The 25,427-nt window shown below is 52.3% G+C and overlaps 1 protein-coding gene across 2 annotated transcripts in view; it reads left to right on the top strand.

The window, feature by feature from the left end:
• Nucleotides 1-25,427, top strand: part of PRKCB (protein kinase C beta) — a 74,079-nt gene that overhangs the window by 31,883 nt on the left and 16,769 nt on the right. For both annotated transcript variants that reach the window (XM_065732736.1, XM_065732735.1), the window contains exons 3-12: nt 103-185; nt 6,819-6,930; nt 7,695-7,823; nt 11,023-11,179; nt 11,415-11,549; nt 12,940-13,036; nt 16,886-17,032; nt 21,868-22,041; nt 23,527-23,618; nt 24,260-24,322. In XM_065732736.1, the coding sequence (XP_065588808.1) occupies nt 103-185; nt 6,819-6,930; nt 7,695-7,823; nt 11,023-11,179; nt 11,415-11,549; nt 12,940-13,036; nt 16,886-17,032; nt 21,868-22,041; nt 23,527-23,618; nt 24,260-24,322 (1,189 nt within the window). The remainder of the gene's footprint in view (nt 1-102; nt 186-6,818; nt 6,931-7,694; nt 7,824-11,022; nt 11,180-11,414; nt 11,550-12,939; nt 13,037-16,885; nt 17,033-21,867; nt 22,042-23,526; nt 23,619-24,259; nt 24,323-25,427) is intronic.

The raw sequence follows: 25,427 nt of genomic DNA, 5'->3' as shown, positions 1-25,427 counted from the left end.
GCCTCATCCCGCAGATCAGACTATAACCACGTTTCACTCTGTGTGCCCATGGTTCAGGTTCTGTCACAGAGCTCTGATGCTGTCCCTCTCTTCTCTCTGCAGTTTGCTGCTTCGTGGTGCATAAGCGGTGCCATGAGTTCGTCACCTTCTCCTGCCCCGGCGCAGACAAGGGTCCCGCTTCTGATGTAAGTATTTGCCCTGGTGTTATGTCAGTGTCACTGCTCTGTGTGGGCCAGCTCCCACACAGTTCTGTGGGATGGTATACATCCCATAGGGACAGCAGGTGTTGTTCTTCCAAGGATGTGCTTCGTGTCGTCCTGCAGGCTTAATGAACCCAGTCCATGTGTGAGCTGGAAGAGCATTCCCTGCCCTCATGTTCCACCTGACTTTGAATATCCCTCCTTACTTTCAGGGGCCTGTAAGAAAGAAAGGGACAAGTTCAGCAAGGGCTGTTGTGATAGGACAAGGGGAAATGGTTTCAAACTAAATGAGGAGGCATTTAGGCTGGATATAAGGAAGAAGGTCTTTATGCTAAGGGATGTGAGGAATGGCACAGGGTGCCCAGAGAAGTGGTGGTGCCCCGTCCCTGAAGACACCAACAGTCAGGTGGATGGAGCTCTGAGCACTGATGGAGCTGTGGGTGTCCCTGCTCAGTGCAGGGAGTGGGACCCAATGGCCTTTAGAAGTGCCTTCCAACTCAAACCATCCTGTGGTGCTGTGGCTATCCAAAGTGCTCAGCTCCTTGTGCATCCCCGTGCTTTCAGCAGACCAGGACTCATTTGAGCTGATCTGTGCAGCTCTGCCAGCGCATTCCTGGTCTGTCTGTCAGCATTTGTGTTTTACTGTGGAAACTGGCTAATTTGGGGAACTGCAAGGAGGAGAGCAAATTGAGGAAACTACGGTGCACCAGAACTCTCACCCTTATAAATAGAACCAGTGGGAGCGGGAAGTGCAGCGCACAGCGGAAGGTGGTCTTGCTTTTGCAGCCAGCCCAGGTCCCAGTGGGGAGTTAAACCTGTGTGTGTAGCAAGGTGTTCCTCACACCTCTCCTAGGGGCTGGCAGCTCTCAGGGCTGCACAGTTGTCATGTGCAATTTGATAAGCCCAGTTTTATCTCCACTTCCCACCAGACAATTAGTCAAGATCTTCTGTTGTGTTTTTGGTTTTTTTTTTAATTCCCCACCAGCACTCTGCATGTGCATATCACTTTTCCCGCTGAAGGCTTTCTGCTCTGCAGGGACTGCTGCTAATTGCAGTGTATTGGAAGCTATTGAACCTTACAAATGAGTTAGTGGAAGGGAAAAGGAGATTCAGTACAGACGCCAACCAAAGGGGTGCAAATGCATCCCCAAATTCCCTATTGGTCCCTGACCCTTCTGTATGGTGCTGGAGCTGCACAGGGGCTGCTGTATTCTATCTGACCCTGGTATCGTTTACACTTTGCCCTTGGCTCAACCAGGCGGGCTAGCAAGCTGTCCTGTGTGCACACCCACAGCTGGGTTCCTCTGCACAATGTCACCATGCAGCTGCTGTGCTCCCGGGGTGGCTCTGCAGCACCACTGCTGCTGAGCAGTGTCACACTGTGAGGTGCCTCCGGCCACGTGGCTGAGCTCCAACATCACGTTTCCTATTCTCTGTCATCTGGAACTCATAAAGATGGCAGAGAGACCCGCTTGCACCCTGCAGACATGGCTCAGGCTATAAAAGATATGTGTCATAGATCTAAAAGTATATACATTTAGGAACATATTCAGATATTTGTGCATAGGGAGTTGAAACCTTTCGAGGCTGCTGCAGCTGGAGCAGGATGCTGCAGGCTCTGGATGTTCCTACCCTCTCCTCCTGTGCTGAGGGGTGCTGGGGGTATGGAGAGTGGGAGCTGGTGCTGGATGGAGCTGCTTGTTTTCTTTCTCCCAAGCAAACCTCAAACTCATCAGGATCCAGGTGCTGCCATTTGTGCCATTTTCTTTAGTGCTGGGGGCTGCAGGTAAAAGCCAGGCAGCACAAGCTGGGGGTGCAGCTGGGCACGGCTCTGCAGCACTGCTCGCAGGTGGCAGAGTTGCAAACCGTGCCCGTCACAATGAAAAAACAGCAGGAAGGTGCCAGCGAATGTGATTGCTGCAGAGCTGGAATGAGGGACCCTGACATGCTGAAAGCACTTAACCTTGCTCAAGGAAAATGAGGCTTGGCAGAGGCAGAGCAGGATGGGCTGTGCTCCAGGTACCCCTCCTGCCCGGTTCTGGGCGCGGGCAGCCTGCCCGGCTGGGTGCTGTGCACATCCTCACCCAGCAGCTGGCCAGCAGCGAGCAGGAGAGCATCAGGTGCTGGGAAGTGCTGTTCTCATTTCTGCACAGTTCTGGTCGTGGGCTGTTGCTGTGCTTTTTCCCCAGCAGCTCTGTCCTAGCTGGAGTGAGAAGGATGAACAGGGAGCATTCAATGCCTGATCCTGCTCCCGGCATGCGGTTCTCCTGTGCTGCCTTCTGCCTGCCCAGTGGTTATCAGTTGGCATCCTCTGCCTGCCAAGGGGAAGGTCTGAATGAAATCCAAATTGTCCCTTTGTGAGAGGCACCACTTGGTACAGGGATGTGCACAAAGGCCCTTGATCAGATCATCTGCTGCTTACCATTACTGCCACATGAGTGCTGCTGCTGTGCTACTCAGGCAGACAGGTAAAGGCATTATTTCTGAAAATGGAGAGAGAGTGCAGATGCTCAGAGCTTAAGACAGGCAGCAAGAATGGCCTTTTTTAAGTTTGTTGGTTTGGTTGTTGTTTTTTTTGGGTTGGTTTTTTTTTTTTTGCCATTTAGTAGAGCTTTGGTTTGTACCCCTGGATGACTGTCAGCTAGGATTTAAGAGGGGGTTTTTGCAGGGCAAACTCTGTTCGTTCTGCATGGGGAATCAGTCTGCTTACAGCAACCTAATCCTTAAGGAGCTTTGAACGGGGAGACGACAAACTAGTCCAGCAGGCAGCAGTGCCCTGCCTGCAGTGGGATCGGCTGGGGATGGGGGCTTTGCTGCGAGCTGCTGTGATGCTTGAGCTGAGCTTTCCTCTGCACTGTTGCTAACAGCCATGGCATGAATCCAGCACGACCTATAGTTATGCCAAACACTGATAGGATCTAGGTTGTAACAATTTTAGCTATGCTTTTTTTAGTCCGCGGAGCAATCTGGTAACTGTCATTTCTTTGACAAATACTAATACCCAATTAAGTCTTGCAGAAAGAATGAGTTTAAATTATTGCAGTTGTTTAAACCTCACAGAGTGTTCTTCGTTACAGTGGGCCACGTGGCTGCTGCTGAGCTGGAGAGGAAAGAGGTCCTCTCCCTGCGGTGGCACTGAGGGTGACATCCTTGTCCCCATCTGCAGTGGCTGCAGGGCGGTGTGCTGAGCTGGGAGCACACAGTGTCAGCCAGGAGCAAGTTTGATCTGGTGGTGGTTGAACCTCCCAAGGAACGTGTGTACTTAACCTTGCAAAGCCAATGGTTGCGAGTCCTCCATCCAGGAGAGGAGCACTAATTGCACGGAGATGATGGGGTGCATTAAGTGAAGGGATGTAATTGCTCCTTGTGATGCAGACTGAGGTTGTGTGGCTGTTTTCATGCTGCATTGTACTGAAGTCACGACCAGGCACTTGTGCTTTTGATGTCTGAGGATGTGACAGTGGTGTGTTTTACCCATCAGCACTGCTGTGCATTAATTCTGCAGCATTGGTTAGCTGAGGACAGTGGCATTTTTGCCATTTACTTCACCAACTGGGTCCAACTGTGTGCAGCACTGAGCTTTGGGCCGCTGGGATTGCAACCACACTATCCAGCCCTGCAGCCCTGTGGAAGGGTTTGGCCTTGCCATGGTTTTCATGTTAATGCTGTTGAAGCCCTTATCACACCGTGGTACTGAAGCATGCTGCTCCTCATTACAAGCTCTGGTGCTCTGTTTGTAGCTGGCAGAACTCGCGTGCCCATTCAGGCTGAAGTTCTCTGAAATATGGCAAGGTCTCCAGGAGCTGAAGTCAGGCATGTATAATGTAATGCAGTTGGCAAACCTAATTATAGCTGGAGCTATTAGTAGAATGCATAATTATTTAAATTGTAGACAATATAATCATTAAAATGGCCTTCTTTGCATTATCCTGCTAAAGGTCATCTAATCACGATGCATTCATAAATATCAGAGTTGCTCCAGGAATATAGCAGGCCACCGTAGGTTCATTTTGATCTTGCATTTTATGTTCCCAGCTCTCATAGCTTTGGGAAAGGGTTTCTGTGACACTGCTGTGTGCCTGTGCTCACTGCTGGCTGCAGGCAGCACCACTTCGTCTTTGTCTTGGGCTCCTCCATCCTGAAGAGCTTTGCAATTGTTTGTACTGCATAAAGGGCTGATGCTGTTTGCTTTTACAAGCGAGAAGCTTCATGGGAACATGAGAGCTGTGGGTCCCACAGGTGTTTTAGCAGCAGAAACTCTCAATAGCATTGGTGTGTGCACATTGCCCTGCCCACAGCACCTTGCTGGGTGCCACACTGCAGCAAGGTGCAGGGAGTCCCCTTCCCAAAGTGTTTATCACCCCCCAGCACTCAATGCACGGCCATCAGCAGCACCCTGCCCCTCTGGCAGCCCCGTGCTCCTCCAGCCTTGCTGCAGCTCACTGCTTGCTTTTCTCCCGCTAATTAACTTCTCCAGCTCCCGGCGGGTGCCATCTGCCCCTCGTGTGAGGGCACATGCAGCTCCGGCGGGCGCAGACGGCCGGTGACAGCTCCTGCAGGATGAAGATGTATCCGCACTGCTCCCTCCCAGCACCTTCTGCTGCTTCCCTGGCTCTGTGGAGCTGAGCTCACCCGTCTGCCATCCGCACATGGCTCCAGCCCTGCAGTTTGAGCAGCTCTGCTCTGAGCTGCCGAGGATCACTGCTGAGGGCAAGCTCTGCCTGCTTGGTGCCATGGGCACGCCTGGGGACTCCATGCTTGCATCTGCCCTGCGCAGCGAGGGACTTCTGGGGTCACTCATGAGTGCATGGAACCATCTCAATGCAGCATGCTGAAGCAGGGCTCCAAGGAGCTGGAAATTAACAGTTGAGGTGCCACAGTGCCTGTCTCCAAGTCTGTGCCATCCTGGCTGGGTCGGGACCTGTGGGCAGCACTGCAAGAGAGTTCTCAGCCTCTTGGTGACACCGTGGTGGCATTTCTCAATGCTCCCAAAGAAACATTTTCTGCCCTGTCCTTCAGGGCCTGCTCTGCTCTGGTGGGAGGGAAGGAGGAGCAGATTTTCTTTTCTTGGCAAACTTCGTTGTAACCATTCTTGCTTGAAGTCTCTCAGCATCTGCATGCGCAGGGATCTCGTCATCTCTGTCTCCATGGTGCAAAAATAGTCTCTCTGTGCAGAGACTTCAGCCCTGCTCGAAAATGTTCCCAGAACACATGGTTCTGGCGTGTTTCACAGCACAGGGAAGGGGCTGTGGTCCCTCCTGCTCTGTGCACTCAGGGCTCAACTACACAGCTCTGAGCTGCTCTATTCATCACCCACAGTGCTGTGGGGGCTCAGCCCCAGCTGCCTCCCTGTAAGCCCCCCCAGGCTGGCAACTGTGGAGGAGCCCCCCAGCACCTGGGGATGGACCTGGTTTGCCCTGAGCAGGGGACACGTGGAAGCTGCTGGGAGCATGCCTGCACATCCCTGCGTGCTGTGTGCTTGTGTTTTCCACCTCTGACTTCTTTGAAACTCCCACTTCCAGAGGGAATTTAAAACCGTTTGCATGAGGTGGAAGCTGCCTCACTTTGCAATGAGCTTGTGTCTTATTTTATGAATGACTAAAGCTTTCAGTTGCCTAAACAGGAATGTCTCTTTCCAGAAGGGAACACAGGAACCAGGGCACTTGGGGGTGGTTCTTCCCCATGCCACACTCTGGGGCTCAGTGACACACAGCTCCCGCTGCCATAATCCCAGAGCCCACGCTGGGCACCCTGCAGGGTACAGCCAGGGGCAGCATGGGGCCCTGGCACCATGGCTCAGCTCTGTGCTGACTTGGAGCTCTGGGGGTGCAGAATGTTTCTGCCTGCGGGCTGTTCCCCATTGGTGTGTGGTAGCTGGAGGTTTTTGGGTGCATTGTGCCCATATCTCTGAGGGTCACTGTTCCGTGCTGCACTGCGGGAGCACCTGATGCTCTGTACCAGCAGGAGGTTCAGTTGGAGCAGCATGTGGGATGCTTCCAGCTCCCAGTACAATGGGTTTGCTGGAGCGTGTACCTAATCCCTCACACTTAGCGGGTGGAATTAAATGCAGCTCAATTACCAGTCCGTCCTTCTGGTATCACTCAAGTTATCTGCGACACTGAGAAAGAACAGAGAATCTCAGTGGTTTGTGCAGCAGAAAGCTTCAGTGCTGGAGTGCTAGGACAATTCATTTAAGAGGAGGGTGCTGTATAGCTGTGCCATAGCTCTGTTCTGCCTCCACTCTTTATTTATTTACATACCTTACAGTGCCCTGCCAAACTCTGTCCTGGTGCCTGGGCACCTCTCCAGGCCATCAGCTCAGATGGCCGAGCCAGGAGTCGTGCCTCATCTGTAACCCCAAGCAATTAACCTGAGATGGAATTAAGCTGGGCACTGCCTGCCATGGCCTCACTCTGCCTTCACCCTCAGAAGGGAGATTTCTGAACTTGGTGCCCTCAGGGCAAGGGGGGTCTCACTGACCCCCAGAGTAGTGGGGCTGTCACAGATACAGTGGCTAAGATATCCTAATATAGACAGAAATCAGGTCACTGTGGTGTGTGTGGTGCTGACTGATCTTTGGCGCAGGCTTATAATCTTTGTCTTCTCTTCCCCCCTTAGGATCCCCGGAGCAAACACAAGTTTAAAATCCACACGTACTCCAGCCCCACCTTCTGTGACCACTGCGGCTCATTGCTGTACGGCCTCATCCACCAGGGGATGAAATGCGACAGTAAGTGGTGGTGCAGTGGGGACAGCACTCCCAGAGAGGGGCAACACGGATCTGTAGGGTGCAGGGAGCTGGGGGAGCTGTACAGGGAGGAGACGGGGTGAAAAGAGAGGGAGGAGAGTAGGAGAGAGACTGGTTATTTTCCGAGTCAGTCTTGTACAGTCCTATTTAAAATGACTGCGAACATACAGTGTCTGCTTACGCCGTCTGCGGGAAGCAGCACGCCCCGGTGCTTTCCATGTGCTGGCATCCTCATAAATATAGAAGCTTACTGTCTGTTATGGGAACAGCGTATTCATTATCACCTTTAAAATGTTACCAAGTAGAAAGGAACTGGTTTAAACGATCTGTGTACAGGTAAAGCCACAGGGGTCTTTGGTGCTCTTTTTGTAGTCCTGGTGAATCTGGCTGAATTCCCAGGTGGTGGGGTGGAAGAGAAATAGAATCAAAGAATTGTTTGCATTGGAAGGGAACTGTAAAATGGCCATCTGATCCCACTGCCCTGCACTGAACAGGGACACCCACAGCACCATCATGTGCTCCGAACCCCAGCCAGTGTCTGCAGGGCTGGGGCTCCACCACCTCTCTGGGCACCCTGGGTAACGGGAGTGAGGACTAGAAGCCCTGCAGCCCATGTAGGCATTGGAAGTGGGGGGCATTGTCTGTGCAGCACCCACAACCCCAGAACTCCGGTTGGTTTTGGGGTCTGTTTGCTATGTTTGTCCCGAAAGGGGAACCAAGCAAACCTCTCCTCCTCTCGCCTGCAGCCTGCATGATGAACGTGCACAAACGCTGCGTGATGAACGTCCCCAGCCTGTGCGGGACTGACCACACCGAGCGCCGGGGCCGGATATACATCAGGGCCGACATCGAGAAGGACGTGCTGACTGTTGTGGGTAGGTGCGGCGCGGGGATGAGCCGGATGGAGGCTGGGAAGTCCCTCCGATCAGCACCGTGAAAACGCGTTGCTTGGTTCGTGCCGTCCGTGAGATAACGGAGCATCCTTCCCACGATCTCCTGGTGCCGTTAACGGTGCTGCAGAAACAGCGGCCCCCAGCGCCCCGCTCCCGGAGTCCGCTGCCGGTGCTCAGCGCGGTGCTCCGCTGCCCTCTGCCGGGCTCCGTGCCCCCTACCGGCTACTTCGTAACGGGAACAGGGCTGTTCCTGCTCAGAGGGCTTTGGCCGCCAATGTTTCACAGAATTAGAGAATGATTAAGGTTGGAAAAGACCTCTAAGATCACCAAATCCAACCCAACCCATCCTACCGTGGCCACTAATCATATCCCTCGGTGCCACATCACCATCGTTCCTGAACACCTCTAGGGATGGTGACCTCATCACCCCCTGGGCAGCAGTGCCAGTGCCTGACTGCTCTTTTGGATAAAAAATGCTTCCTAATACCCAAACAGAACTTCCAGGCACTTCATTTCCAGACAGAGGCAGGGCTGACCCAACCCAATGTCACACCTGGGCTTGGGCAGATGGAGCTCATAGCCCCACAAGCACAGGAGCTCCTGGTGTGGGGTGCCATTCCCATGGTGCTGGAAGCAGGGCAGAAAACTCCCTCAGCTTCTTCTGTGCAGCTGGAATTTCTTTTCTTCAGTTGGATTTGAAAGACTGTTTTATTTCTGGCCCATTATGGAGGTGTTGGTGAAAACATGTCATCTGTTGGCTTTTCCAGAAAGGCAGGGAAATGTACTGTGCTCCCCAGCTCTGCTGCATAGCTAATGAAGGAGTGGGAGCACTTTGAGAGAGGAGAGACTCTGTGCGCTCCCTGCTATGCTCCCTCCTCCCCGCCCAGGCAGGTGAGGCCTTGAGATTCTCAGTCCTAAATCTGAGGGGGAAATGGAAATGTTTGCTCAGACCCATGCAAATGCATCCCCAGTCTCTGGGAGCCCCTGGGAACCCCAGAGCTGGTGCCTGTGTGAGTCACTTCCAGGGAGTCAGCAGAGATTTCCATTCCCTCAGTGACTGCTTAAAGAAGACACAGCCTTCAGATTATGGTTGGGTTTGTTCTATGTTTCTGGTGGGGAGAGGGCAGACTCTGAAAAATTGGGCATGAGCAGAGCATGGCTCCTCTCGGAATGCAGTGAGTGCAGCTGGAGGCGGCCTCCCCAAAGCTATTTTTTTCCATGGCAATAAGTCTAAAGACCCCCCTGCTGGCTAGCCTCAGAGATTCCCATTTCCCAACCCCACACGTACACCCCACTGCCACCTTTGTCCTCAGCTCAGAGCACCAAAGGTCCTGAAGCAGAAAAGCAGCTGGAGGCAGCAACACTGCCCATCATGGCAGTGGGCATCAGGGTTATAAAATCATTTATTTGAGTTGGAAGGGACCTCTAAATGCCATCTGGTCCCGCTCCGTGCGCTGAGCAGTGACACCCACAGCTCCATCAGTGCTCAGAGTCCCATCCAGCCTGACTGTGGGTGCCTGCAGGGATGGAGCACCGCCACCTCTCTGGGCACCCTGTGCTGCTGCCTCACCTCCCTTAGCATAAAGAGCTTCTTCCTTATATCCAGCCTAAATGCCCCCTCATTTAGTTTGAAACCATTTCCCCTCCTTCCATCACAACAGATCATGCTATGGAATCTGTTCCCTTCCTTCTTCCCCCACGCCCCCCAGAAAGAATGCTGTGCTATGTGGGCATCAGCTGTTTTCCAGTTTGGGGTGATGCCTGAGCACCTTTTGCTCCCTGACTGCATGGCACGACGCAGTCTGGCTGCTGGGGCCAGATCCCTGCCCTGGCAGCTGTGCGGGGCGTGCACAGATGCAGTGGCTGCGTGGCCCGGAGCGCTGCAAATGGAGTAGGAAGCTCAGGTCCCCCTGCGTGTATCTGGGCAGCAGTGTGTGCCTGCAGGTGGCAGCATGGGCACGTCACTGGAGCTGAGGAGCTCCTGCTTCTGGTTTTGCATCGATTTATGCGCACAGGGCTTTGAGGAATTATTTTAGTAGCGTGCTTTTATTTTCTCCTCTATTTCTCAGCTTCTTTTTCTCCGTAATGATATATATTTTTTCCTCCCACTGGGAGAGCATGGCTTTTTAGTTCAACAGCACGTGTTGTTTAACTTGAAGGGCTTTGGTCAGCAGGTGACCCACAGCATTGCATCCGCTCTGGGTGCAGGAGGTTGCTCTGAAAGTAATGCCTCCTATTTATTTCCATGGAAACCACAACAGTTACAAAGAGCACAATAGCACTGTTGGATACAGCAAACTCTCAGCTACAAAACACTATTTTGCAGCGTAGTTGCCATCATTAATTGTGTGTGTATTTGCCAGTGATGGACAAGAGCTGCACACCAGAGTTACAGAAGTCTGCACAACACAGCATGTGTTCTCTGGGCTTTCATCTAGTATCTTATTAGCAGAAAAAGACTGCTGGGTGAAGTGGGAAATTGTAGCAAATTAAAATGTCATCAAGGTGTTGCACATTTTTGCTTCCATAATGGAAACGCTTTCCAATGCAGATTGAGACTGCAGTATGAAGAGGCATTGATATTTGGTTATTGATATTTGATTCTGGGAAGTAAAGGAGCAGAGAATGTGCAGCCATCACTGAGCCTAGGAAACCAGCTCAGATTTCTTAAACTCTTTAGTTTTCTTTCACTGAATTGTTGATTTCTGCTTGAAAAATCAGAAAGTGACTTGAGGTCAAGCAGAAGCATTCTGTTTTTTTTTAATGAATAGGTATTATTATTTTCATTAACAGAATGTCTAGGTCTGCATGCTGAGATAATAACGTGGGGTAATCAAATCTCATGCTTCAGGGCATCAACTGATTAACTCTGAGGGTCAGGAGGTATTTTTCTGTGCTGTGAAGAACTGAGCAATGGCCTGGTATGTTCCTCAGGAGTGTCCCTGGAGCAAAGCACGGTGCCACAACTGCCCAGACAGTGGGAGATGGGCTGAGCCCAGAGCCTTGGTGTGGCACAGGGCTGTTTCCCTGCACTGGGATGCATGGCTGCTCCCACTGCTGGTGCCCAGACCCAGGAGGTGACAGGCTCATCAGGCAGTGGCTTGGCAGGATCCCATGTGGGACAGCTTTTAGGTGTTTTTACCGTTTGAATATTGAAAATAATCCCTTTTTTCTTCCCTAGTAAGAGATGCTAAAAACCTAGTTCCCATGGATCCCAATGGCTTGTCAGACCCCTATGTGAAGCTTAAACTAATTCCTGACCCCAAAAATGAAAGCAAACAGAAGACCAAAACCATCAAGTGCTCCCTGAATCCTGAGTGGAATGAGACGTTCAGATTGTGAGTACAGTATGCTTTAACTTGTAATTTTTTGAGTCTCCTAAGAATGAATGTGATTGCATTTGCTCTGATTTAATTTCTTGGAGATATTAAGCTGATTTTGCTGAGAAGTGATTCCTTTACCCTGTACCTGTGGCTGGGAAGTGCTCCATGCTGCTCCTAGCTACATCTCAGAGCTGGAGGGATGCAGCCATGGTATCCCCAATGACACGCCCTTTTCTCTGCTCTGCTGCAGTCAGCTGAAGGAGGCGGACAAGGACAGGCGGTTGTCAGTGGAGATCTGGGACTGGGACCTGACCAGCAGGAACGACTTCATGGGCTCCTTGTCCTTCGGCATCTCCGAGCTGCAGAAGTCTGGAGTTGATGGATGGTGAGAGCAGGGTTGTTTCAGAGCAGCAGAGCTCTGGGCACAGCAACTACAGGGAGTGTAGCTCCTGTAGGGACAGTGGTGTCCATGGTCCCTTCTGTGGGGCTTCTGCAGCTCCCTGTGGGCAGTGGGACCATGAAGATGGGCACTCCATGGACCAGGAGCACTGCCCAGTATTGGCATTGCTGTCCTCATTACCATACCAAAGAGGAACACTGGGTGTGCACTGTCACTGAGAATGAGTCTGGTCTTCTCCTTTCCATTTCATCTCCTCCAGCAGGATACGTGCCCTCTTGTTCCCTTTCTCTGATTTTACCCCGTCACTGGTGCCTGAGAGCTGTGCTACACTCCATGCTTAGCATGTGAAGCACAGCAATTGAAAACAGACATTGCATGTAGCTTTTGGAAACACACATGGCATGAGGCTGGGATGTCAGGGCTGGGTCAGCAGGAGCAGCAGCCCCAGGCTGCATTCTGCCCTACAGACCTGGATGGAGGCAGAAATTCTGCTGGAGAAAAATAGACATCCCTCCCTCCTTAATGTACCATCACCTGTGGGGCTGCCTCAGCCAGGGCCAGTGCACCTCCTGCTCCCCATGCAGCACAGCCACGGCTTTCCCAGCCTTTTAGAAACCATGTAAGTGGAGATCTAAGTGATTTTCCTTGTCACAGTATTTCGCGAGAATAAACTCTAAAAGGAGCTCTGATGTATATTTCATATCTAAACAACGGCAGTTAATGGAGAAAACGAGCTCAAAGAATGAGTCTGTCCCTGTGTTATGCAAATGGCACTTTGTTCGTGCGGTGCAGCCGCAGCCTCTGTAGATAACACCCGGCTGATAACTGCTCCGCTCGGCTCTGCTGCTGGAGGAGAGGGCTGACAGAGCCAAAGCTTCGCCCGCGGCTGTGTGAAATGCCTCAGATCTGAACGACACTTCCATGAATTCTGATAATTGCTGGTTAAAGTCTTCTTTTTCCAGCAAGAGCCCTGGCTGCATGCTGAATGCTGCCAGTGCCACGGGATGCCCCCACTCTCCTATGGGATTGTTCCCTGTCCCTAAGGAATGCAGCCTGTCCCCACAGAGCAGTGCTCTGCCCTGGCCAGGAGGGCAGGATCCCACACCCTGCCTCTTCTGGGGGCTTGGAGTAGGCTGACACACTGGAGGTGGCATCAGAGCTCTCTCCTGCAGGGCAGAGGGGTGCTGGCCAGCATCCAGCCCCGCCATGGACACAGCCCTGCTCGGGTACGTGTCTGTAAGCTCTGTTGATAAGGGGTCTGGGGGTGTAAGCTCTGGGGTCCTTCCCACCTTCTCTTGGGGAAGAGTGACCTGGACAGGGAGGGTCAGCACCTCTCCCCACCTCCTGCCCTGACCCCCTGGTTGTCTCCTTCCAGGTTCAAGCTGCTGAGCCAGGAGGAGGGGGAGTACTTTAATGTCCCGGTGCCTCCTGAGGGTGAAGAAGGGAACGAGGAACTGCGGCAGAAATTTGAGGTGAATTGAGTTGGGAACTCTGGGGGGGTCACAGGGCTGCAGCTCATAGCTCATAGCGTGTGGCTGTGCTGGGCTGGGGTTGGCAAGGTTTAGATAAAGGTGGTCAGGGAGTCAGCGATGTGCTGCAGGCTGACTGTGCACACCTGGCCCATTCTGAGTCCTTCAGTGCTCGAGAGTCCAGATTTTATTTCCTTCCCTTTTCCTGCCATGCCTATGGCTTGCTTGGATCTCCACAGAGGGCTGACACGCTTTGTATTGTGGTCACCGCTCAATTCATGTCTACAGGCACGGTGAAATCCTGTATGTTTCTGCATGTGTGCATGAAATAGAGCTGGAACGTGGCGTTGGTGCAGCAAGCTCTTTGCAGAGTGCTCCTTGCACTGCTGGGCTGCAGGGAGGGGCTGCAGTGAGTGCATCGCAGAGTCCGCTGAGCACAAATTAAAGCACAAGGATTCAGATGAAGCAGGGGCTGGGAGGAAGGGTTCGTTCAGTCTTCTCCAGGGATTGACAGGATGGTTTTAATTGCAGTATACTGAGCGAGCTGTCTTCTTCCTGGAGTGCTTTATTCCAATTTGGAGATGCAGTGACCTCCCTGTGCATGTCTGCAGCTCAGCGGGCGGTGGCAGCAGTCAGAGGATGAGCAGGGAAAGGGAACAGTCAGTGGAGGAGGAGATGAGAGGAGAATAGTGCTTTGGTGCTCATATCAATCTGAAAATACAACAGAGAATAGTGCACAGCACACCGCTCTGTGTTAGCATTTGCTTTGTGCACTGCTAGTGTCTGTGCTTGTTCCCATGTCTCTACCTGCAATCTCATGATTTTTTAAGAAGTCATTTCTCCCTGTTGCAAGGAAAGCAGCACAGCAACCATTGCCCTTTCACATGCGTTGTTTCAGACAATGGATCTTGGCCATTTTTCAGTAGGGCTCATACCTTCCCAGTACCCTGGGTATGCATGCAGGAGTCCAACCTGGAATGAGCCACGCACCAAATGACATGCTTGTCATTCCAGTGTCAGCTCCATACCTGCAGCATGGGTCTGGGGATTCAGTTCCTTTTTCTCAAGCTCCTCCTTTCTTCGATTTCACATATGTCTCATTTATATATAACTTGCCTGAATATCAAAGAAAATAAGACAGTTCTAATGCAACAGTTGACATAAAGCCATATGCTGCGGTTGTCGGCTCTGTGAAGAATTCTTGCTCTCTGTGATGTTCCAGCAGTGTTAGGATGGTGTGTTGGGTGCTGTAGATGCTGGGTTGGCTGCAGGTTGGAGAATGCAGCATCCAGAGGTGAGCTCACATGGCCGTACTGTGTCTACATCCCCTGCTGCATTTTCCCCTGGTGGCTTCCTCCATCACGGTCAGGCGGATATTGCAAAGGGAGAGACCCACAATTGGCTCAGCAATGGCTCGTGCCTGTCAGTGCTGAGAGGTGAGAAGAACGCAGCAGGGTCTGCTTGTAACACCCAGGGTGCTGCCACACGCTTTGGCTGATGGGGACTGAAAAGAGCCCTTTGATCGATCTGTATCAGTACTGCTTGATCCTGCCTGTTCCTGGGCAGCACGAATCGAAAGGACAGCGCTGAGATGTGTATGACAGGTTTGTATTTCCAGCAGACTTTGCATTGCAAAGCCCCAGAAAGGCAGCAGTGCCCAGTGCTGGCAGCACTGCTCCCACTCTGCCTGCATTGTGCTGCCCGAAGCCCAGCGGGATGCCTGCAGCACTCACTGCCAGTTCTGCTCGGCCCTTATCAGCCACTTCCCGGGACAGCTTGATAGATGCGAACGTCAGCTGCTATTGCATAAATTCTGATGTAGTAAATTAACTGTGACAAATGGAGCTGGATAACGAAGGTCAAGCGTTTTTTTTTTTTTTGTGTGTGTTTTTTTTTTCTTGTGCTCAGAACTTGATGTGCTTCAGCTGTACGCCGTAGAGGTTTCCAAATTGTGTCAGCATTCAGAGTGCATTAAAAGCTGGTTTCGGGCGAAGCAGAGATATGCACCTTCTCTCTGAGCAGGTGCTTTGCTGGAAGACCTTTTCCCTCTTGGCCCAGCTCCATCCTTAGCCTGGTTTTCAGGTGGATCCCCATCTCCTGTCTGGCACCAAGGAGCTGCTGGAGGGGCAGTCTAGGGTTGCTCAAGCACTGCAGGATGATGAGATGGACACCCCTTCTCTGCCCCACCTCTTGCTGCCCTTCTGCCCCACTGCTGCAGGGCTGGGGCTGCACACGGGGTGGGGCAGGTGTGCGTGGTGCAGCTGGGGGGGTGTGCTCCTGGGTGTGATTTAATGGGAACATAATGACTGCCCTTGAATCTCATTAAAGCTTGTTTTCACAGAGGTTAATTTAGTGTCAAATTTGATCTGACAAGATTGTTTTTAAACCGTGATGGAGTGTTTAGGAAAGCTTTCACAGAACATGACTGTTTTGCCTGCTGATAAGTACACGTTTCTTTTAGAGATCGCTTTGGAATACAATAGGGTAAGGATTGCTGAAGGCAAAGTTACACGGCAGGGCGGGCTGCTGATGGTGGCAGGGCTGCTGCTGCTCGGCTCCATGCCTGCACCTAGCTCCAACCACATCCCAGGAGCAGCTCACAGCTGGGGTGCATGCGGTGCCTCCTCCTGCACCAGCAGGGAAGGGTGAATTGGGAGCCTCTGAGGCTCTGTGCTCTTCTGGCCAGAATCATGAATTGCTGTGAGCTGGGGGAGATGTGAGAGGTCCCACTGCTGGGACAGGGGCAGGCAGTGCTGCTGGGACACTGTGAAAGCCATAAGGTTGTAAAGCTTTGTCCTCCCAGAGCGGTGACTGTGTTTCATTTCTGTGTCCAAACTCTTTTTTCTTCCCCCCATCTGAAAGCTGTGCGTGCTGCTCTGCTTGCAGCACTTGCAGGTCTCAGTCTGTTGGATGCTTTCAGCTGCCTCCCTGGGGCACTTGTTTGGAGCAGCATTAGCAGTTACGATGTCTGCAAATCCTTGAAACAGTTCCTTTAGTTTTCAGCGCAGGGGTTTTTCAGATGTTTGTAGGTGCTGCAGGTGACCTTGAATGGGGGATTTTACAGCGAGGAGAACCTTGCAATAACCAATTAGCAGCAGCAGAGGCTGAGAGCCGGCTGGTGAGGCTGCTATCAGGAGGAGCTGCGAGCAGCAGCCAAATTGAACTGCTGGAATCGGGTTAATGGAATTTCATGCTAGACTGAGCTCAATGCAAGCCCTACACGGTGGCATATTTCTAAAAATTAAAACCGAAGAAATTGTGAGATAGCTTTTACAAATGGTGGCTCGGCAAATGAGATAGCCCCTGGACCAATGAGGAGGTGCCAAGCAACTGATGAGATTTTGTGGTTAAAAAATATGGGGGTTTGTGAGGGCTCCTTAATAAGCGATTGTGATTGAACCGGCTCCTGTGATTGCTGGGGGATGCAAAAGTGCTTTCTATTCTGTCTTTTCAAAACAAATATGTTGCTTCCTGTGTTCAGCCTGAGCTGGCACAGGAGGGCAGTTCTCTCTGATAGCAGATAGTAACCACATTGGAGCTCTGTAAAAATTCCTGCATTTTACATTAAAATATTTGTATTCACCTGTCCTTCTCTCAGGAGGTGAGAAACAGCAGTCAGCTCTGTGAGGATGAAGTTCGTTGAAGCACTGCACCTTTGGGTGGCCCTGAGCATGCTGTTGGGGCAGCAATGGGGCTTCAGAACATTAAGTGCTCCTCAGCAGTGATGTGTGGTTTGGCTCTGAGGGCATCTATGAAGATCTGAGGACATCTGTGGGGGTCTAAGGGCAGTGCAGTGTTTTTATAATGACCCCTCTATGCTGTTCTCATTAATTTTTGTCTCTGTTTTTACAGAGAGCCAAGATTGGCACGGGCTCCAAGGCTGTGGATGAGAAGACGACAAATGCCATTTCCAAGTTCGATAACAACGGGAGCAGAGATCGGATGAAGCTCTCGGATTTCAATTTCTTGATGGTTCTGGGAAAAGGAAGCTTTGGGAAGGTGCGGTAGGACATGTGCATTTGCACACCCTGCACTTAAAGGTTTTGCATTGCAGTGAGTGGTATGCAGCTGCAGCCAGGACGGGAGCTCTGTGGGCTGCGCTGAGTTGGGGTTAGCTCTGGAGGTGCTGGATTTGGCCACCACAAATGAGACACTGTCCTCAGGAAGCAGATTTTGTCCTCTGCCTTTGAAGCTCTTTTATTTGGCCTTTTTTCCCCTTTATTAATTACAAATATACACGAACATTTTAATTAATTTTCCGAGCTGGCTACGAGCGGTAACAGAATGTCATTCTTCCAGTAATTATGTGAGTTGGAGCCTTCATTTTTCTTGGGATCTTGCCAACGTTGCCATGATTTCCATGAGAAATCCCAGCCCTCGGGTTGCTGCTGTGAGTTCCGTGTGGGCCGGGCAGTGCTGTGCTGCCGTGTGCTCCATGGCCACTGCGGGGACAGCCAGGCTAACCCGCTCTGATTAGCAAAGTGCTGTAATTGCAGGGAATGTGACATGTAAACCTTCTGGGTGGAGGTGGGTGGAAGCACAGGGGAAGCGATGCCGACTCACCTGCGTGGAGCAAAGCACTGTGGCACTGCATCCCTCCCCATCCTCCCTGCCCAGTGCGTGCAGCCCCACTGGAGATGAGCAGTGTGGCACTTCTTTAGTGAAAGAATGCTGCTGCATTGCTCTGTGCTGTGTGCTTGCTGCAGGTGAGTGAGCTGGACAAGCAGCAGGTGCTGTGTGTGCACCTGTGCTGCTCCCAGCTCACTGGTGCAGCTCAGCCACTTGCAGCCACAGCACAGAATGCAGCATCAGCCCTCTGCCCAGGGTTGGCATGTAGGTACCAGGCGTGCAGAGTGCCCTGTTCCCACAGAGCTGAAATCCTGGCTCTGAGCAGCAGCCTTTGCTTCTCTCTCCTGCTCTCCTAGCAAATAATCTTCTAAAGTCTACTGCTTGGCATCTGGAAGCTGTCGTTGTTTTTATTCCCCCTTCTTCCTTCTTTTAATTTGAGAAACATTAACGAACCCTTCAGTCGGCATCACGGCTTATATAAGGGAATGTGTGACAGAAACTGTTCCCTGGAACAGAATGTTATAAATATGCTAATTAGTGCTTATTAAAACTGAATGTTGGGAGATGCAGCCTCAGCCTCACGTGTGCCTGCACTCCACAGGAGCCATGCACTGCGCTCAGGGCCCCAAAGGCACCACCGGTCCCACAGCCCCAGTGCTCTGCTGGGTCTGACAGAAGGGCAGCAGCAGCAGCTCACTGCCCCCAGGCACCACTACCAACTTTGAGCACAGCTCTGCCAAAAGGGATGAGGAGAAATGGTTTCAGACTAAAAGAGGGGGCATTTAGGTTGGACAGAAGGAAGTTGTTAGTGCTAAGGTCGGTGGGGCAGTGGCACAGGGTGCCCACAGAGGTGGCAGTGCCATGTCTCTGCAGACACCCACGGTCAGGCTGGACGGGGCTCTGATCATTGATGGAGCTGTGGTTGTCCCTGCTCGGTGCAGGGAGTGGGACCTGATGCCCTTTAGAGATTCCTTTTGACCCAAATCATTCTATGGTGCTGTGATTCAATGGCTCTGTGGCTACTGCATCCTACTTTCCTCACTGCTCTGCCACAGCTGTGCAAGGTGAGCAGTAGCCACACATTGGCCTCCCTTCCTCTGCACTCAGCATCAGAAAATCTCCAATTATTACGCTGGAGCATTCCCAAATAAATACTATATATTACAGAAATAAACCAAGTGCAGTATTAGCACCCCCCCTCCCCCCAAAAAAAAGAACCAACACAAGCAGTCTACTTCCCAGAGAGTGAGCTGCCAGATGGAAGTCCCCCCCGAGCCAGGCAGAAGTGCTGGGGGATGGAGGCTTAGCTCAGGTCTTGTTGCACTCTCGTAGATGGGACCGGCCCCTGGGCACGTGGCTCCCACGGGTGTCCCTGTCCCCAGGGCTGTGAGTGGTGCCAGAGCTGCCCCCAGCTTGGCATGGGGACGGGAGCTGTTCCTGACTGAGGAACACGGCGCTTGGCACAGCTCGCCCTGGGTTTGCTTTGCTGTAATATAAATAGAGAGGAGCTGAATTATGTGGCTTGCTCATATTTTTGCAGCTAATCAATCTGTCGTGCTATCAAGCTGTCAGTTGTTTCTGGGGATTTTAGAGTTTTTTGGGGTTTTTTTTTCTGATAAGTTTGCCTATGCAGTTATGGATTAGAGTGTGAGAGGAGACAATTTTCATGTCCCGTGAACATCTTCCATTTGTGAGGTGCTCTTTTGTCCCAGTGTGGGATGTGGCTGAGAGCCAGCAGCTGGCACATGTGGGCACAGCACGGGCCAAGACTTGGCTTTGCCTCACAGTGGTACTCCAGCTCCTGGGCACCTGCAGCAGTGAGCTTTGCTTGCATGCCTGCTGCTCTGCAAACCTGCGTGCCCTGAGCAGCTCTGCTCAAGGCATTAGCAAACCATACTGGGTGAACGCACTCGTCCTAATCTTCATGTATTTGCAATGCAATGGATACAAATCTGTGCTGTCATTAGCAGCGTTGTTGAAGCCTGCTCATCAGCGGCTGCTCTTCTCTTGAGACTTCAGCTGTATCTGTGCTGCAGTCGCCATAGGAACTGCGATGCCAGCACACTGGAGTCAGCCTGGTACGGCTCAGTGCAGGCTGCCTTGGGTAGTTTGGTGCAGGCTGGTAGCCCCTGCAGCCCTGCTGCCCGTCTGCTGCTTGGAAGCAGCCACAGTCTGCAGCTGCTCCAGGTAGGCACGGTGTGTGGTGATCGGGTGTGGAAGTTATTCTCTCAATGGGCAGTCTCTTCTGCATGCATGTGCAGATCTGTAGGGGTGACAGCACTCTGGGCAGCACCAGCCTCGACTTACCCCTCTGGTGCTGCTCGCTGTGCCAGCCCAGATGTGCAGAGGTGGTGCAGTAATGTGATGCTCCGCATCCCTCCTGCCACATGCACATGTGCACACTCACACTCAATCCACTGGGTGCCTCTGGGCAGCATGCAGCACAGCTGAGTGCTGGCAGCTGCACAGAAGCCCTTTTGCCCTTCCCATGTCAGGGCTGGCTCAGCTGGCACACCACTCTCATTGGAACATGACACAAAACATTCACAGCCCTGTAAGGCCGCGGGCAGTTCTTTGCATTAGCAGCAGCCACTGCTCTGGGCTGGGAGCTGTGTCCTGAGCACGTGGGGATGTCAAGGTGTCGTCCAGTGCCCCACAGTGCCATTCCCTGCTTCAAGCCTGTTTTCCAGGAGCTGCTTTTGGCCGTATATTTGATCTTTTTCACCTCCTGGGAAATGTTCTGATGCGCTCATCCTCAAACACAGCCCGTTACCAACAACAACGTACTCTCTCCCCTGATGTTCTCCAAGCAAAATGTCTGGGAAAGCAGCAGGATGCCTCCCAGCCCCAATGTGTTCTGCTGTTCCTGTCCTTCTCCTGCGGGTCTCCCTACAGGTCCATCCCTGCTGGTAACAGACACTGGGCTCAGAGTCCTAGTTTTATTTTTCTTGAAAGGGGATTATGGATTTCAAGGTACTGACAGTGCCATGTGGGATCCACTTATGGCCACGTAACACTTCATTTTCTCTTAAACTGCTCTTGGAGGGGCTGCTTCCCTTTGCCAGCTTCGGACTGCCTTTGTCAAGTAAAAATCAGCCCCACTTTGTTTCACTGTGCACTGTGTCCTGTCTCAACTCTCATACAGTCTGTGAAGGTAACAGGAGAGACCTACAGAGGAGGCACCCCCCTGCCTCTGGCTTAATGCAGGACATGGGTCTGGCGGTGTGCTCAGTGCAAAGGACTCAGCACAAGGGCTGCTGCAAAGCACCACGGGGCTGAGGGCTAGAGGAATGGAGCACTGCTGTGGTCCCGGGCCCTGTGCCTTGCTGGGTGCAGCACAGCAGCATCACTCCACGCTGCAGAATCTCCACTCCCTTTGAGCATCCGTGAGAAAATAAATCCGATCTCGAAGCGCTGCTGTGCTGTCAGCCTGCTTTGAGTGCTGCCGACGGATGGCGGCCGTGCGTGTTCGCTGCAATCCTATCCTCCCCCCCTCGATGGAAATGGAAATGTCAGTGGCTTTTCCAAAGCACTTGGCGTTGAGCAGCCCTGATGCCTTCTTCAGCTCATGACAAGCAGCATGGCAAGGACACCCTCCTGGCTCTGAGCCGGAGCAGAGCGCGTGCAGTGAGCCAAGGAGCAGCCGCACGCGTTCAGAGAGTGCTGCTCCACGGGGCTGCAGCTCAGCTCTGGGAGGTGGGCAGCAGCAGGACTCTCAGGGCCCCGTGCTGTGCCAGGACCCACAGCACAGCCCGTTTCTTGCAGTAAATGAAGGCACAAATGGGTGAAAACAGTGTAAAATGTGAGATTGAATGGAGTCTTGGCTGAGCGGTGTGCTGGCTCATGGGAGGTTTTTGTGCGAGGCAAGGGAGAGCTCGCTGGGTTTTGCATGCCACTGGCCATGCATTAACTCCTGCTGCATGTTTTTGCCATTCTGTGATCTGATGGGCTCTGCTTGCACTCTGTGTGCATTCCCCTGTGCTCTCCACACCTTCAGGTGCCAATCCCCATGGGGAGGGCTCAGGTCTGGGCACTGGGCACATCAGCGTGTTATTTATTAGGGTTGTTGGATGAGGCATTCCCAGTGCTTTTGGAAGTACCACCGGGAGCTTTCTGATCTCTTTGGCATCTGAATCTCTTTTCACGATTGCAGCGAGAGCTGTACGATGACAACCAGGCTGTGGGTTTCTGACTGCAGGCAGTGGCAGGCTGGGAATGAGACAGGTACACATTTACCTGTATCTGCTGTCATCTGCCCCATGCAGGTGATGCTGGCTGAGAGGAAGGGCACAGACGAGCTCTATGCTGTGAAGATCCTAAAGAAGGACGTGGTCATCCAGGACGACGACGTGGAGTGCACCATGGTTGAGAAGCGGGTGCTGGCACTCTCTGGGAAGCCCCCATTCCTGACCCAGCTCCACTCCTGCTTCCAGACCATGGTGAGTGCTGAGATGCCCTGTGTTGTGCTGTGCACATTGGAGTCCCAAGGTGTCACCCATCACTGTGGGCAGAAGCCCCTTCTGGAGACCCAGCATCACAGGTACTGGGGCTCATGCCTTCCAGTGCAGCTCATTGGAGTGGTGACAGTGTTGTCCAGGAGGATTACATTTAATATTATCCCAGAATTTTCGTTTACTGAACGCATTCAATTTGCTTAAAGAGTGCAGGCTGGCTTTGCAGCAGTCATGAAAATGTGGCAAGGAAGGGGAAGCTGTTTTGCACAGCATCCCTGTGGCATCTGAAATGAATCAGCACCGGGATTGCTCCTGGTGGACCCATAGTGGCTTTGAGGTAATCATGTTTGTAACGTAATCAAAATGTACAGTGGGGTGTGTTACCAAATGCTGCACAGAGCACTTGGATTTCTGTCTAGGGCATCCCTCCCAGCCTGGGCTGCACAGTTAAGAGCAGAGTAGGAGGGTCTAAATGAAGGATTAATTAGAAGAAAGAAGACATTGGAAGGAGCCCCAAGGAGGGACCCGTGCCAGCTCCCCACAGGTCTTGGGGTATTCTTGTGCTGCTGCTAGGTGATGCTCCAGTCCCCTGGGGCCATCCCCCTCCCACGGCTGCAACCAGCACCAGTCCACATGTCCCCATCCCAGCCGTGGGCTGGCCACCATCTGCCTGTTCAGTTCAGGGTGTTTTTTTCCTGAAGCAGCAGCATTCCCTTCACCGCCCAAATGAGGAAAGCTCTAATTCTGCTTTTAGAGCTCAGCTGGCTGTTTCAAGAGACCGTCCTTTTAATATCCTTCCTTCTTGAAACTGAGGTTTGTTTAGGAAGCAGCTGCAGACATCACAGCATGCTCTGCCTTGCCCTGGGGGTCACCATGCAGCTGTGTGGCTGCTCCCACCTTCTGGTGCTGTGCTGGCACTCCTTGCAAGATGCTGCAAGATGGGATGCAGCCACTCTTGGTTTTTTAATCTGCACTTCCGAGCTTTGTGGGAATACTCAGGTCTTGTTTCTTACCACGCTGCTCTCTTCAGGGCTTTGCTTATGGCCCACACTTGTCAGATTTCTCACAGTGTTGAAGGACTGGGCTTCCATCCAGCAGGAGTGCTGTTAGCAGGGAGCATGGGAGCTGTGCTGCTGGGGAGATGCAGTACCTCACGGGGCAGAGCTGTGCCTTGCACTGGGACAGAGGGCTGCAGGGAAAAGTAATAAAAATGGGAATTTCTCAGACCTGCACCTATATGGCTGCTCTTGAGTCTGCAAAGGAGTGTGATGGTCGAGTCCAGAGCATCAGGGGGAATGGCTGCAGCTCCATGTGCACACGAGCTCCACCTGCACTCCATGGGAAGGGCGAACAGGATAATTGTATTGCTGTGAAAAATTGGAGCTGTCATTTGCTTCGGCCAATGTTTGTGACCTGTGCAGCGTTCCTACTCTAAGAATTCTGCTGCTAATTATTTGCTTTTTCCTCTAGGATCGCTTGTACTTTGTGATGGAATATGTGAACGGTGGAGACCTGATGTACCAGATCCAGCAGGTTGGGAGGTTTAAGGAGCCACATGCCGTGTAAGTTTGGTGCCCAGGTGTGGTGCCTTAAGGGTGGGTATTTGTGTGCTCATGTCATATCCATGTAACATAGCCCGAGGCTTCTCAAATTCACATCCTGAGCAGAACGGGAGGGGAAAGGAAGGGCAGCTGGAGTGGAAGAGGTGAGGTGATTCCTTTTCTGGTGCTGAGGATGCTGTGTCTGCAGCTCTTCTTTGGGACATGTGGCATCTTTAAGTGCCTGAGGCAACGAGCAGAACTCAAGTGGGTTTAAGCAGTGCAGTGCTCAGGGTGCCCTGCAGCTCTGGCACGGCAGACCCTGGGTATTCTCTAAAGGAAGCAGCAGCTGCTTCTGTTATCCCCTATGATGACAGATAGAGCTTTTCAAACTGCATTGTCAGCACGCAGTAACAAACAGCTGTAGATCCCAGCTCTCCATTAATGAGAATCTGTGTAACGAGGAGTGACAGACCCCTGCCAGCCCCCAGCAGCCTGACTGCATCCCAACCTGACATGGGCATGGTATCTTCCTCTAGTGGCTGTCGTTATCCTTTGGCCATGCGTGTCCTGTGTGTTTCCTGTGGTCCGATTGGATGTGAAAGGTTTTCTTTTTTATTCATCTCCTTTAATTACCGGTCTTCCTTCTAAATCTTTCACTGCAGATTCTACGCAGCAGAAATAGCCATTGGCCTCTTCTTCCTGCAGAGCAAAGGCATCATTTACCGGTAGGTGAGCAAGTCCTCGGGGCACCATGGGCTGCAAGAGCAGTGCCCTGCTCCATGCCAGGGGGGTTGCAGCCCTGTTCCAAGTGTGTGTCCCAAAGGGAACAGAAGCCATGCTGTGCCACCGGGATCTGAGTGGTGCTCAGCTTTGTCCCAGCTTTATAGGACAGAGAGCTCAGCAGAGCAGTTCTGGTGCTTCTCTCACCTCTGTCTCACACATTTATCCCTGTACAACAGCAGCAGGGACTGATTCTGAGCTGTGTGCTTTGCTGCAGGGCACTGGTTTCTTGTTATCAACATTAAAGTAAAGGCTCACAAATGGCTTGTTGTGAGACACGTGCAAGTCTGTCACTTCCAACTCAGACACTTCCCTCCTGTTCACAATACAATGTGCAGTCCCTGGGGTCAGTGGGGTGGCTGCTGAGTGGGGGCTGTGCCCAGGGGCTGGGTTAAGTGCTGGTACTCAGTGCTGCTGTGCTTCCCTGCCCAGAGCATCCCCAGCACAGGGCAGAGCATCCTAATGAGTGTCAGTGTCAGGCACCGCCTGCTCTGCTCTGCAGGAAGGGAACAGCTGTGCTGCTGGGCCGTGCTGCTGAGAGTGCTCTGAAGATGAAAGAAGTGGAGCAAAGCTGACACGAGGGATGGTTTTTGCCATCAGCTGTTGAAGAGATTCTGGGTCTGCCAGTCCCCAGTGCCCATCTCCTCCTCCAACCCTGAATGCTGACACGTGTGCAGCTGGCTTTGGCCCATCAAGCACTGTCTAGAAAAAAAAGTTATCTTATAAAACAGTAAGAAGTTGTAAATTGGGCTGTTCCTTTTGTTGCTGTTCCTTCTATCGTGCTCTTACTTAAGCAAACCAAGCTGAAATGCACCAGCCCTGGTGCTGCCCTCATGGCCTTAATGCAGCCCCCAGGCAGGGCACATCCTGCAGGCACGTGCAGCCCTCTGAGCGATGCCTCCCTGCTCAGAGCCGGCGAGGCACAGAACGCTGCACTGCATGGTGATGCCTGCCTGGTGAGGTGCAGATGGTGCCCAAAATGTCACGTGGCTGCTGCTGCAGAATCACCCTGCAGCCTGGGGGTTCACATCCTGGGCAGTGCTGGGAGCT

The sequence above is a fragment of the Cyrtonyx montezumae genome, unplaced genomic scaffold, assembly GCF_038088225.1.
Source record: "Cyrtonyx montezumae isolate F1298 unplaced genomic scaffold, pur_monq_1.0 scaffold_16, whole genome shotgun sequence".
Lineage (NCBI taxonomy): Eukaryota > Metazoa > Chordata > Aves > Galliformes > Odontophoridae > Cyrtonyx > Cyrtonyx montezumae.
Note: the sequence above shows the minus strand (reverse complement) of the source record. Positions and strands in the feature narration are given on the sequence as shown.